The sequence below is a fragment of the Diospyros lotus genome, chromosome 10 (genome assembly GCF_014633365.1).
Source record: "Diospyros lotus cultivar Yz01 chromosome 10, ASM1463336v1, whole genome shotgun sequence".
Lineage (NCBI taxonomy): Eukaryota > Viridiplantae > Streptophyta > Magnoliopsida > Ericales > Ebenaceae > Diospyros > Diospyros lotus.
In genome coordinates, this window is record NC_068347.1 from 29,569,944 (window position 1) to 29,582,820 (window position 12,877).

At 36.7% G+C, this 12,877-nt stretch overlaps 3 protein-coding genes and 1 non-coding gene across 6 annotated transcripts; 3 read left to right on the forward strand and 1 right to left on the reverse strand.

Moving 5' to 3' along the window:
- Positions 1 to 1,223: 1,223 nt before the first annotated feature.
- LOC127810819 (uncharacterized) lies at positions 1,224 to 5,337 on the forward strand. Of its 2 annotated transcripts, XM_052350375.1 has the most exons (8): positions 1,228 to 1,474; positions 1,576 to 1,725; positions 2,505 to 2,617; positions 3,305 to 3,397; positions 3,623 to 3,725; positions 3,810 to 3,884; positions 4,601 to 4,696; positions 4,928 to 5,337. In XM_052350375.1, the coding sequence occupies exons 1-8, from the start codon at positions 1,382 to 1,384 to the stop codon at positions 4,985 to 4,987; spliced, it is 783 nt and encodes a 260-aa protein (XP_052206335.1). In that variant the 5' UTR covers positions 1,228 to 1,381; the 3' UTR covers positions 4,988 to 5,337. The 2 variants fall into 2 exon arrangements, with proteins under 2 accessions (XP_052206336.1, XP_052206335.1); XM_052350376.1 differs by lacking the exon at positions 1,576 to 1,725 and having other exon boundaries at positions 1,224 to 1,474.
- Positions 5,338 to 6,213: 876 nt separating this feature from the next.
- On the forward strand, positions 6,214 to 6,284 carry TRNAG-CCC (transfer RNA glycine (anticodon CCC)). The gene has a single exon. It is a non-coding gene; the product is annotated as a tRNA-Gly (tRNA).
- A 326-nt stretch (positions 6,285 to 6,610) lies between these two features.
- Positions 6,611 to 7,914, forward strand: LOC127812088 (uncharacterized). Of its 2 annotated transcripts, none has more exons than XM_052352408.1 (4): positions 6,611 to 6,753; positions 6,884 to 6,981; positions 7,341 to 7,613; positions 7,716 to 7,914. In XM_052352408.1, exons 1-4 carry the CDS (start codon positions 6,736 to 6,738, stop codon positions 7,762 to 7,764), a joined length of 438 nt encoding a protein of 145 aa, XP_052208368.1. In that variant the 5' UTR covers positions 6,611 to 6,735; the 3' UTR covers positions 7,765 to 7,914. The 2 variants fall into 2 exon arrangements, with proteins under 2 accessions (XP_052208368.1, XP_052208369.1); XM_052352409.1 differs by having other exon boundaries at positions 6,614 to 6,753; positions 6,887 to 6,981.
- Positions 7,915 to 10,526: 2,612 nt separating this feature from the next.
- Positions 10,527 to 11,267, reverse strand: LOC127811229 (protein SRC2-like). Its single transcript, XM_052350938.1, has one exon. It carries the CDS (start codon positions 11,265 to 11,267, stop codon positions 10,527 to 10,529), a length of 741 nt encoding a protein of 246 aa, XP_052206898.1.
- Between the last annotated feature and the right edge of the window lie 1,610 nt (positions 11,268 to 12,877).

A 12,877-nucleotide genomic window follows, 5' to 3' on the forward strand; every position in this document is an offset into this window, starting at 1 on the left:
TTCATTGGGAGTTATACTTTTTCTTTTCATATATTTATGAAATGCATATGATAAGCACTGAAATAAGAATTTTATTACCAAAATATCTCTATTATCAAATTCATTTAAAACTGTTTGTTAATATCAACAACAAATTTATAATTAAAATAGTATTTTATGATTAATGTAAATTATCAAAAAAATAAAAATTAAAAATAGTATTTTATTTTCTAAATCAATGTTAAAAAATAAATTCTAAAAAAACTCAAAAACTAGAGATAATTATTGGTGGAATTACAATAATTCCGTTGAGATAAATAAAAATTTTTAAAATATATTTTTATATTAAATAATAAAATATAAAATTAAGTAAAATAATTTTAAAAACCGACAAAAGGAATATGCAAGGGTCGGTGAAAATAAGGGAGAGATCTACAAGTAGAGTTGTCGTATGATGAAGCTAAGGGAAAAGAAGTAGACTAGCGATCGTGAACGGTGAAGCAAAGGGGAAAGGGAGACCAACAATGACCGGATGGTGAGGGTGGCGAGAAAGATCAGTGAGCAAGGGTTGTCGGACGATGAAGCCAATGGGGAAGAAGTATACCAGTGGTCGGGAAAAAAAGACTAGCAATGGCCAGACGGTGAAAATGGCGAGGAAAATCAGTGAGCAAGGGTTGTCGGACACTGAAGCCAAGGGGGGGAAATTGACCAGCAGTTATTGGATGGTAAAACGAAAGGGAAAAAGAGACCAATGGTGGTCACATAATAAAGGTGGCGAGGAAGATTGGTGAGCAAGGGTTGTTGGACGATGAAGCTAATGGAAAAGAAGTATACCAACGATCGTGAGATGATGAAGGGAAAGGGAAAATGAGATCAACGGTGGCTAGACAGTGAAGGTAATAAGAAAGATTGGTGACCAAAGGTGTTAGACAATGAATCGGAGGGAAAAAGGAGATCAATAGTAGTCAAACGACAAATATGGCAAGGAAGATTGGTGAGTAAAGGATCCCTTGAGGAGAAGATAAACACTAGGAAGAGATTTTTATATGAAAGACATATAACTAATTTATGCTTATTTGTAAAAGAATCAAGAAGTCACATAAATTTTTAAAAAAAAATTATCAAATAAATTTAATAAATATATTAACAAATAAAAAATAAAAATATTTTTTATATCTGACCTTTATCTCACATTTTAATTAACAAAGACAGCCCCAAACAATATTCCAACTGCACTGTAGTCTGTAGAGCACCTCTTCTGGTCCACGACGGCGCAGAGGACTTCAAATTTGGACTGCCATTCCATGGCTGATGCTTTCAAATCTTGTCGCCCAAGCAATGCCCACTGCTTGCTGTTTATAATACAACGAAGAAGAGGAGGCAGCCATCGAATCGGAGGACCATGGCGGCGATGGCGCACCCTTCAACGAAGCTGGAGTATTACCACAGCATGTGGAAGCTTCATTCCAGCTCCACCTTACTCTCCTTCTCCAAGGTTTGTTTCTTCATGCTCCACGCTAGCTCTTCTCTTGATGGATCCATCGACTTCTACTCTGAATTGACATGGGTGTGCCTTGGTTTCAATTGTTGGTGAAGGGTGAAGACGGACGGTCGGTGATGGTGCTGGACGCCACTATCTTCCACCCACAAGGCGGCGGTCAGCCCTCCGATACCGGTTTCATCGCCCTTTCCGCCGATCCGCACCTCAAATTCATCGTCAATGACGTCCGATCGAGGGATGGGATTGTGGGTTTCTTTCTTCTCCTTTCACTGGAACTGTTAAGCCTTTTTTGTTTCCCCAAAATTGTGAATCTCCTCCACCCGAGCGGGCCAAAGTGGCACGAGGGTTGAAAGTGTCTGTGAAATGTCTCAAGTTCGACTCTATCTCTATGCCCTTGTAGACCTAGTGGGCGGCCCGCCATGAGGGTATTCCAAGTTTAGGGGGGGAAGGAGCTAATAAAGTTGTCATTAAAACCTAGCGATCCCATGGACGACACTTGGGGTGTAACATTAGAAGGTTAGCATGAACTTGGCCCCACTGGAATTGACATAATTGGTAGGGCGAGGGGTTGAGCCTGCGTCTTTTGCAGACAAGTATTCTTTGGAAACCATACTTGCTCCTTTATACCAAGCAGCAAGCAGAATTGGGAATTTCCATTTTGACATCGGGATTATGGGTTTTAGCTCAAAGTGCAACCTTGCTTCCTTGTCTTTAGGGTTAATATTTTTGTGTATGACTGAAGAAACTGAAAAACAAATATTAACGAAATTTACAAATTTTATAAAAAAAAAAATATTTTTTTAATTTTCTTTATGTTCCCATCCATGTGATCAGAGGATAGAAGATTGTCAAGCTATTTTGTTGGGGACCTACACAAAGACTAACGTATTACAATAATAATTCTTGAATTATTTCAATTGAATGGTTTCACTTGTGGAACCAAATGGTCCCTTTTTGTTTCATTAGTCATCATCTGATTCTTGACTCAGAAATGGGTTTCTCGATCTTGATCTGTTTGGGGCAGGTTTTTCATTATGGGGTTATTGAGGATTCCAGTGAGGGACTTGAAGCAAAGCTCAAGAGTGGGGTTGAAGTTGCCCTACATGTTGATGAGTTGCGTCGGAAGCAGAATTCTAGGTATAACAATTTATGGAAATAAACTTTATTTTGAATTATGTAAGGTAATATTATTAGGACTTGGTTTTTCTAACCATGCTTTAAGACCCCAAGAGTATAAAATGCCTAATGTCATTTAGTTTGTGGCAATAGATTATCTTTTCTTTTAGAAAGAAATCATGATTGGCAAGCAATAATTCATGTGGCCGATCTCACCTAGTAGGATTAGGACTTCGTATGTTGTTGCTTTGTTACTTTGGTATATATGCATCCGCTAACTGTATAAAGCATTTGTTTTGGCATTTTTGTGATATGTTATATCTGTTCTATTAGTTCCATGACTATTTAGGCAAACATCCTTTGGCAATCATGCCAAAGTTGTAGCAAATACAAATTACATGCCCCTCAGTGCTTCCGAAAATTAGAAAAACAGAATGAAATTGCAGGAAAATAGTGATACCAGTCGGTGGAATACGTGCTTCACAATGTAAGTCTTATTAAGTGGTACCAGAACTTCCCTTTCTATAAACAAAAACCAGAGCAATAATCTTGGAATTTTGGAAATTCATTTTCCCATCCATATCATGGTGTGTATATTCAGCATACTGGTGCTCGCAGCTTAACCAAACGTGAATTTTTGATGACTTATGTTTGTAGGATGCATTTAGTTGTTTCTGGTCCTGTACTTTGAATCTGTTCTTTTTGCAGGCTGCACTCAGCTGGGCATTTGTTGGACATTTGTACGAGGAATGTGGGATTAGGTTATTTAGAGCCAGGAAAAGGATACCATTTCCCTGATGGGTACGCTTGAAATTAGTTATGGACTTATGAATTGGAGGAACTATATATACTGCAAACTCTGCTTGTTATGCTTTCTGTAGCACGTGATCGGTTTTCAGACTTATTGAAATAAATCAATAGATTCACCACACTTGTGGTTTCTATGCATGCTGATATATTTAATTTAAACGACCTTTGTAGTCTTTGTTTCCCACATATGGCATTCGTGAAATTGTTTTTTGCCAGGCCATATGTTGAATATAAAGGGGCAGTTCCACAGAGTGAAGTGCAAAGCAAGCGGAAGGAGCTGGAGCTGGAAGCTAATAAGTTAATTTCCAAGGGAGGGAAGGTATATGTTTCATCTCTCTCTCTCTCTCTCTCTAGTTACTTCATGGCTGTTGAATCATTTGAAACACATTCATAATTCATTCAGGTTTCTGCTGCGGTTTTACCATATGAAGAAGCTTCCGCGCTGTGTGGTGGCTGCCTGCCCGATTACATTCCCAAGGTTAAATTTTTGCCAGTCTACTACATCCATTTTCTCTTTGTTGTCCTGGGTTTAATTGATTTAAGTAGATGCCAAATTCATGTTTGGAAGGTCACTTGGATGGTTTTATCAATTTAACTTGGGGAAATTGGACACACCTTTTAAACCATGCTTGAGGACTTAAAAAGGAGTTAATCTGATTTTTATATTCCCGTGTTTTCTGTGCTTTTTTTTTTTTTCTGATTTTTATATTCCCGTGTTTAACTTGGGGTATTGATTTACGCAAATGTTTGGAACTTGGATTTTTTGACGGATAGAACATTTATGGATGTACATGCATTTGTACATTACAGATAAGATTATTTATTTTCCTTTTCCTTTTCCTTCCCATTTCTTAATTTTCCACAAATCCTAGTACCCAACATAGCATTAGATTCACTGCTAAGCGGGGGTTGCATTTGATGTAAGTGCATTTAGTAACACTCACACTCGCATGCTAGCTGTTTGATAATGTCTAATGAATGGAGAAACATGGGACTCAAGACAACGTATGAATGAATTATATGGTTGTCATCGTAGAGAGCAATTATAGAGAGAGTTGTGCAAGTGATAAAAATAAACCAAAGGAACAAAAATTATGAACATTCTAAAGAGATATAATAAGACAAATTCAAGTTTGATCTGATCCTAATCTTAAAATCTAACTTTTGTTTTGCCTACTTCTCTGATTCACACAGGGGAGCACTCCTCGGATAGTGAAGTTAGGGGACAATCCCGGCTGCCCTTGTGGCGGAACCCATGTTTCTGACATTTCAGAGATCGTAAGCATGAAGGTACTACTGGCAGTATTGATTCTGTTCTTAACTTCCAATTTATGTCTAACATCATGTTCGCTTCAACTGTTTATCTGCAAGATGCTTTGAATCTGTTCGGTCATTTTCTACTTACTGCATTGCTTTGCATAGAAACCACGTGATTAAAGCTGCTCGTTGTTGTTGTAGTCGTTGTCGTTGTTATTGTCTGTCTTTCTCTTTTTCAAAGAGGGGTTCTCATTTCCTGTCCAGGTTTCTCAGATACGGATTAAGAAGGGAAGCACAAAAGTCTTTTACAACATAGGATCCTAAATCATCTGCAATGTCTCTGGGTTAAAAGGCACCGATTGTGAAGGAAAAACTTTGTCAGGCCTTCTTGTCAGCCATTGCTGTAATTCTCGCGGCATCCATCTGTTTTTTTTTATTATTATTTATTTAATTTTCTTTTAACCTTTTTAGACTGGTATTGTTAGTCTGCATGGATGATAATCGTGGAAGAAAGATTATGCAAACTCTATTACTGCTCTTCTAACTAGTTGTTGCACTATCAATATATATGTAATTAACTCTATTGGAGCAAGTATCATGTTATTAGTATCTCTTGAGCTATATCTTGAACTATACAATATATCATAAATGATAAAAATATTTCTTGCATCTTACTATCTCGTCTCACCGCGCCTTATCGTCTCACGTCATCTCACTATCTTAGATGAGGGGTATTTTAATCATGCATTTTACGGCACCTCATCGTCTTGAATAAAAAATATTTTAAATATTTTAACTACATTATGTAACTTAATATATAAGTTACGATGTACCCATTGAGATAATCCCAATTCAGTCAAATCTTACGATTTACAAATTTTTCCATTGTTGTTCTTTTTAATCAATTAGTTTCGTACCATTCCATCATGCAAATCAACCCTCCTTTTACTAGCGAGGGCTACAATTGTGTTGCGATAGCTCTTAAATTTTGTTTATTTATTTTTTTATTTTTTAATAAAAAATATCAATTAGACTGTAAATTTATTTTTAATTTAAATAAATAATATTTTTTTATTAATTATGATGATGTTAAAAACTCTTTAGCTTCCATTCTTAAGAAATATTACACTTTATAAAATTAATTATCATTAATAGATGATAAATTCAAATCTTATTAACGTAATTAATTTTTATTTTTTAAAGAATGTATGTAAGGAGTATTTTAGATAAACACTCTTATTAACAAAGTTTTATAATATTAAAATATGATATTTGTTTAAATAATGGAATGGATATATCTACGTCAAAATAGTATAGTTATGTAAGCTTTAATTAAAATTTGTATATAAAATTAATAAGTTTCAAAGTTTGTTATGAACTGATATGTAACATATGTTGGTAGAAAAAAAAAATTGTCTTTGTTTTTTTATAATTAATCATATTTTAAATCTTTTTTGGTGGCCATTTTTTAACAAATAAATGTGGCTTTTGAATCCATTTATGCTACTTCTTGATTTTATAAATAATATTTGTATCCTGTAGGGCAACTAGCGCATCTGGTGTAGTGGTATCATAGTACCCTCCCACGGTACTGACCGGGGTTCGATTCCCCGGATGCGCATTGCCGGGCTACTTTTTTAATTTTTTTTTATTTCCATGAAACCATGATTTGTGTACAATCGTGAATTCAAATTTGTGTCAAATCGTGTCTAGAAATTAATATTTAAAGCCTATTGACGATGTAAATTATTGCTATTACTACCAACCCTTAATCACCCGAGCAGCCCAAAATCTTGTTTTTATTAAATATAAATATAAATATAAATATTTACCGTAAACTCACGCCTTCCCCACAAATCTCTCCATTTTGCATGGCCCATAATTTCGAGCCGTTGCAACTACCTCTTCTATATTTTCATCCACCATTGCCATTTGCCTCTCTCTCTTGCTGTATTGTATATATACGCACAAACAGACATACATAATTCAATTGCAATCTCTATCTATCTATCTATCTATCTATCTATCTAATAATTGTAATTATCTATATATCTATTCATTTTCCAACATATATGGCTTTCAGAGTAGCGGTAAGTACTGTACGCATTCGACGGCTATATATATATATATATATGAATGGTTTAATCAAAATATTTATTCATTTGATGTTGGATTGATTTGATTTGATTTTGGGGCTGCGAATTACTGTGACATATGCAGCAGCGCCATTTCTGGAGATCCTCCGTGCCGGTGAAAGCAACCGAAGGCCGTTCCTTTGCGTCTTCGGCGGGTAATTCCGTCCACTCCGAGCAGCCCAAGTACGGCCGGTTTATTTCGTTTCAATCTTGGTTTTCTTGGATTCATATATATGATCGAAATCATGAAAACGTACCAAATCAGCCAGCCGGATTATTATTGGAGACTTGTTTAATTAATCCATCACATCACCTGGTGGTTCATGAATCTACTCTACTGATTTCATCGATTCGCAACAAATTCATTCATTCATTCATTCATTCATAATTTTCTTAATTTGATAGATAGATAGGCAAATATATATATATATATATATATATAGTGTTGGTGAAAAAAAGAAACAAAGATCCATAAATTTAATCAAGAAATTAATTACTGTTTGAACCAGTAATCCGATAAGTACGTAGTTCGATGCATGCAGGAGGGGTTGGAGGTTGAAGGCGGACTTGGCGCCGATATATATGGTGGCAGGGATGGTGGCGGTGGCTGTCTCAATAGCGGCGCACACGGCGAAGCAGCAGCTGTTCCACGCGCCGGCGGTGCAGGTGAGCAAGAAGAGGAGAGAGTCGGTGCAGGAGGTGGAGGACCCGCATGACGTGGTCCGAGACTCCGACAAGTTCATCAACAAGTCCTTCCTCCGCAAGGTGGCCCACATCCAGGACCAGGACCCGATTGGCCCCAACCCTTTTACCCGGTTAATCTCTTCTTATTAATGCCCTGAGTCATCATCTTAATTAATTCTATCATATAAATGAAATAAAAGTAACATTCACTAATCATTAATTGTTGGACGCAGGTCCCGGGAGATTGAGTCGCTGAAATCCGCCGGAGTGCACAAAAATTGAGGATTTAGTAGTAAGCCTGACTCTAATTAATTAATTAATATTGGATACATAAATGGGTGTCGCTCTTTATGTAAATATATCATATGATGATTAATAATCATGTTTTGTTGCTTAATTGATGATGAATTAATGAGTTTTGATACCAACTAATTAACGTTGTTGTTGATGATGAAACAAGATCAGAAGCAAGAAAGCAGTTCTTGCTTGATATATATATATATATATATATATATAATATTCAGCTTTACCTTTGTTTAAATAAAATAATAATAATAGCACCAATAATAATCCCTTGTTATTTGATGTTATATTGTAGTGGACGAATGTTGCACATTGGCAGACTACTACCACTCTAATGGTGTTAGAGAAAAGTTTTTTTTCATGATTAATTAATTATGTTCCCAACAATCATGTTTTTATGACTAATTGATTAATTAATGAGTTTTGGTACCAACTAATTAATGTACTTGATTATGAAACAAGAGATGCAAGAAAGTAGCTCTTGCTTTAGATTTAGTTTTATCTTATTCAAATAAAAATATTGGCATCAATCTCACGCAAAACTGGCTCAACCATGAAGTTATCTAAGCGACCGTTTAAAGTCTCTCAAAATTTTGTAATTTATATATTTTTTATTTTTTAATAATAAATATTTTATTAAAAAAAAATTCAACCCAAAATAAAATCTAACTTTCAATCCAAATTTTACATAGATATACGGATACCTAGCTCAATAATCAATTTGCCCAACAATTTATTTACAACATTGTCTTCCTAATTTTTTCTTTCCAATTTTTACCATTTATTCTTGAATATTTATAGATTTTAAGCTTGTAAATTTATTTTTTATTATAAATCTTTCAATTGTAACCTTAAAAAAAATCTTTCAATTACAAACTTTCAATCAAAAACAATAACAATTATCATATGCTCTTGTTTTCCTTGTTTCTATTATTTCTTTTTCTTTGAATCTTTGATATTTTTGTATAATTGGCAAATCGTCCATGGAGACTGTATCACTATAAGGTGTGAGTTTATCTTCTTCGCTTCTTATTCTTTTACTTTGTGTTTCGATGTAAATTAATTTTCTTTATCTCTAAAATTTAATCTTCTTTATTCTGAAAGTGGTCTTATTTAACTTTACTCATCTTTTTTTGACATATATAATTAAAGTGTTTTGCTTCGAATCTTTTTTAACTTTGCTCATCTTTTGATTTAATGAAATGATGGATTTTTTTTATAAAAAAGTATATTATTTATTTTTTTACAAAAAAATTAATACTCTTAAAAAGTCCTGACAAACTTTTTCACCTAGAATCCTCAAATTAGTTAAGCCGGCTCTAAGCCAACTAATTTGGGTGGAATAGAAAAGCATTTTAGAAATAGATAATTTTTCTATTTTTTAGTTTTTTTACAGCTTATTAAAAATGATTTTTTTTTTTTGGTGTGATAAAGAAAATTATTATTTTTTACTGTAAAGAAATTTGGAATTTGGAGATTTTGTTATAGAAAAGAAACTGTTTTTAAATTAATCAAAAAATAATTGTACAAGTATTCAAATTGGTACTTTTAAGTAAAAGATTAGATTGATTTGGTTTTAATTTGATTGTTTTGCCTTCTTTTCCTTTTATTTATTTTTCATTTAACTTGTTATATGTACAAAATATTCTCACATACATCTACATATAATAGGAAGAATATTTTTACAAATCTGCTATAAATCAAAATAACAAATATAATGAGCAAATAAACTAACTTATAATGTCAGGAGACTTTCATGTTTTAAATTGAAATTTATAAATTATTTTTAATTTTAGAGATACAAGTGTCGTTCACTTTTTTCGTGATAGATAATTGTACATATTATTTTTATTGAATTACGTATATTCGGTGCGACACCAAAACATGAGTACCATGCATTCAATAGTCAATAAATGAAAATATAAATTTTAAGTCATAGTTTCTTTGATTATAATTTATTTTTAAAAATTAAGTCTTAGGTGTTAGATGGTCTAAATATCTGTCGATCTTCTAGATAAATTGGACATTTAGATTGAAATCACCTTCAATGAACAGTAGTTGAAACTTAGTTTTCATAAATTAGATTGATGTGTGTATTGTACGTAAATTTCTTATAATAAAAAAAAATAATGTAACATATGTTTATAAGTAAAAATTTAGTCCACATACTATGAGATTGTGAGAGCTACAGCTAGAGCTAAGCTCATCTTACACTTTAGAATGCAAAGCAATGCAAGCCCTTGACTTAAACAGGGGAAATTATGGAATGGTGTGGTGGAGGTTGGTGTGGTGTGGGAAAAGTCTGAACCTGCCCACTGCCAAAAATGCCATTGTTGGCCTTTCTTTTTCATTTAGAAGCTTCTTCCACCCTTGACCTAGTCCAACAATTCCCCCCAAATATTGGTTTACCAATGATCAATCATAATATTGGTTTACCAATGATCAATCATATAGCACTCGAGGTATAAATTGATTGCTCGAACAAGCATTGATAAAGTCTCATATTTACGATTTATCTCTTCTAACATAAATGATATCACAAATATTGAGAGCCACGTAAAAGCAATCATCACAACATCAATTATACAGAATCATCATCAATTAGTATTCATTCATGGAAGCTCATCTCAAACTAAAGGTTTAATATTATCTAAAAGATTGATTATTACATACACAATCTAATATCTAATTCTCAATCTCAAAAATAATCATTATTTTTCAACAAAAGAAAAAAAAAAACACTAATATCTGTATGTGAAATTATTATAACTATTCATTGACTCTTGAACATACGGACACCCGTATGTTAGGGGCGGCGACGGATACATGTAACCCGGCGGAAGCGCCGGGTACAAGTATCCACCCTGAGATGGTGGCGGATATCCGTACCCGTACCCACATCCCGCCATCGGGTCAGCCGAATATCCATCGGGTGCTGGAGGATATTGCCCGATCGTTGCAGCCGCATACGGCGGAGGCGGAGGCTGATGATGGTACGCAGCAATGGGGCCCACATCAGGATAAAGCTTGACGGGTTCCTGAAACTTTGCTTCCGTCGGCGGCGCCACGGCGGTGGTGTCGGCCCAGCGATACGAGAAGTAGAGTTCGCCCTTGGGCTTGCCCGATGGCTTCCGGACCTGGTACGTGACGAACTGGGATTTGCCGGAGGTGGCGGAGGCTGCGAGTTCGGAGACCGGCACGTGCACTTCGCCGACGTCCTCGTCGCCGAGGGTGCGTAGGCAGCGGAGGTTGAAGACCATGGTCTGGCGGAGGACGACGTCGTCAATGGGGAATCGCATGGCGGAGGAGGAGTTCCAGGAGGGGTTCTTGCCGCCGCCTCGGTCGACAGGGGTCTTCTGCTTGGTGGCGGGGTGGCCGGAGATGGAAACGACGACGTAGACGTCCATCTTGCGGAGGAAGTTGACTTTGTGGAGATATCTTGCGGAGATCACTTTGACCTCAAGAATGCGCTGCTTCCCCATCTTTCTTCTGCTGCTTGATCCCAACTCAGATTCTCCCCTCTGATAAACTAAACGCAGGAGAAAAGGGGCGCTCTTTGCGTATGTATAATATATAAAATTTAGAATTCTTAACCATGGTTACGCCTTTGGCAAAAGCCGCGTAGGATTTGGATAACCATGGTTAAGGAAGGAAGGAATTCTTGACTCTTGGGTTGGGTTACTAGTCTATAAAATAACTAATTAAAAAAATTCAACTTTTTTAAAATTATTTTCTAGAACTCTTTCCTGTTTCCTTATTCCATAAAAGAGGAAAAGAAAAGAAAAGCCAAACGGGCAATTGTTGTCAAGCTGAACTCACTCACTCCACCGGAAGCAGCCATGAGCTGATTAGTGCATTCAGTTCTCAGACCTGAAAAAGGGTAGAATATTCCTCCCGTCCATTGATTAAAGCTGTTGGTGGCCGGTTTCTTGTGCCCTGCCTCGGGCAGGGGCGGAGTTAGAAAATATTTTTACTGAGGGTGAAATTTATTAAAATAATAATAATAATATAAATATATTAAAAATTAATATAATTTTTTTAATTTTTTTATTAAAATCTAACAAAGATTTTAATTTTAAAAATCTCTCCATAACTATTTCAAATTTAATACAACAAATAATAATTAAATTTAATATAACAAGTGATAATTACTATAGCCATGAACCTATCCAACCTCCAATCTAGGGTTCCGCCCCACCCTCGTTCACTCCACCATCCCAAACCCTTGTCCTCCACCTACCACCGCGACAAACGCCTCATCGTCGATGCCTTCCTCCTCGCCATTCCCTTCCTCTTCTACCTCTTATCCACCGCCTTCAGACTCTTCTGCTCCCCCAGATTCGTTCGACACCAACCCAAACCCAACCTATTTGGAATCGTCATCGATGATGTGAAGAGGCAGTCAGGCAGGCGACAGCGAGCGACGAAGGGGCAGAACCCGGAGGAGGGGCGAGCCGGTGAGCAACAAAGCGAGGATGCGAGAGAGCTCAGAGAGGCAGCAGCAAGCGAGAGCGTGAGTGAGACTGCGAGAGACCAAGGTCTGAGGGAGAGCCGGTGAAGGCGAGTGAAGAGACAATCGAGGCGGTGAGAACGAGGCCGAGGAGGCGCCGGTGAGCGACGGAGCCACCGAGCCAGACAGAGGCAAGAGCAAAGGGCAGGGCGCAGGGGGATGGGCGACGACTGAGGGCTAGCGCTTGAGCAAAAGAGAAAATGAAGGTGGGGCATAGGAGAGTTTGCAGACTTTGGGCAACTTCAGTACGGGCCAAATTAATGGCGGGCCAAGGCCCAGTGAGGGCCATGGCCTGCACTAAGCCTATGCTGGCTCCGCCCTGTCTCCAGGAATTGTTGTCAAGCTGCTGCGGCTCGCAACAATCCACATCTGCGCAAGGCTTTGGTTCGGTACGATTTTCAGGTTTCCTCCCGGTCTCTGATCATATCTTCCCCGTCTCCCAAACACACCGTGGAGGCGAAAACAGCTTCAGAGCCTGGTGATACTCAGAGGCAAGTTCGGGTCAATCAAGATCTGATTCTGAGGTTTGTTGGAAGGAACTTCTCCATTAAAGCTGGTATTTGACAACATACCTCTACTGCT

Coding starts and splice junctions, on each gene's coding strand:
- LOC127810819 (XM_052350375.1), top strand. CDS start 1,382: ATGGCGGCGATGGCGCACCCTTCAACGAAGCTGGAGTATTACCACAGC. Junction 2,618..3,304: donor CGTCGGAAGCAGAATTCTAG/GTATAACAATTT, acceptor TTCTTTTTGCAG/GCTGCACTCAGCTGGGCATT. Junction 3,398..3,622: donor GGATACCATTTCCCTGATGG/GTACGCTTGAAA, acceptor GTTTTTTGCCAG/GCCATATGTTGAATATAAAG.
- LOC127812088 (XM_052352408.1), top strand. Junction 6,982..7,340: donor GTCCACTCCGAGCAGCCCAA/GTACGGCCGGTT, acceptor CGATGCATGCAG/GAGGGGTTGGAGGTTGAAGG. Junction 7,614..7,715: donor GGCCCCAACCCTTTTACCCG/GTTAATCTCTTC, acceptor TGTTGGACGCAG/GTCCCGGGAGATTGAGTCGC.
- LOC127811229 (XM_052350938.1), bottom strand. CDS start 11,267: ATGGGGAAGCAGCGCATTCTTGAGGTCAAAGTGATCTCCGCAAGATAT.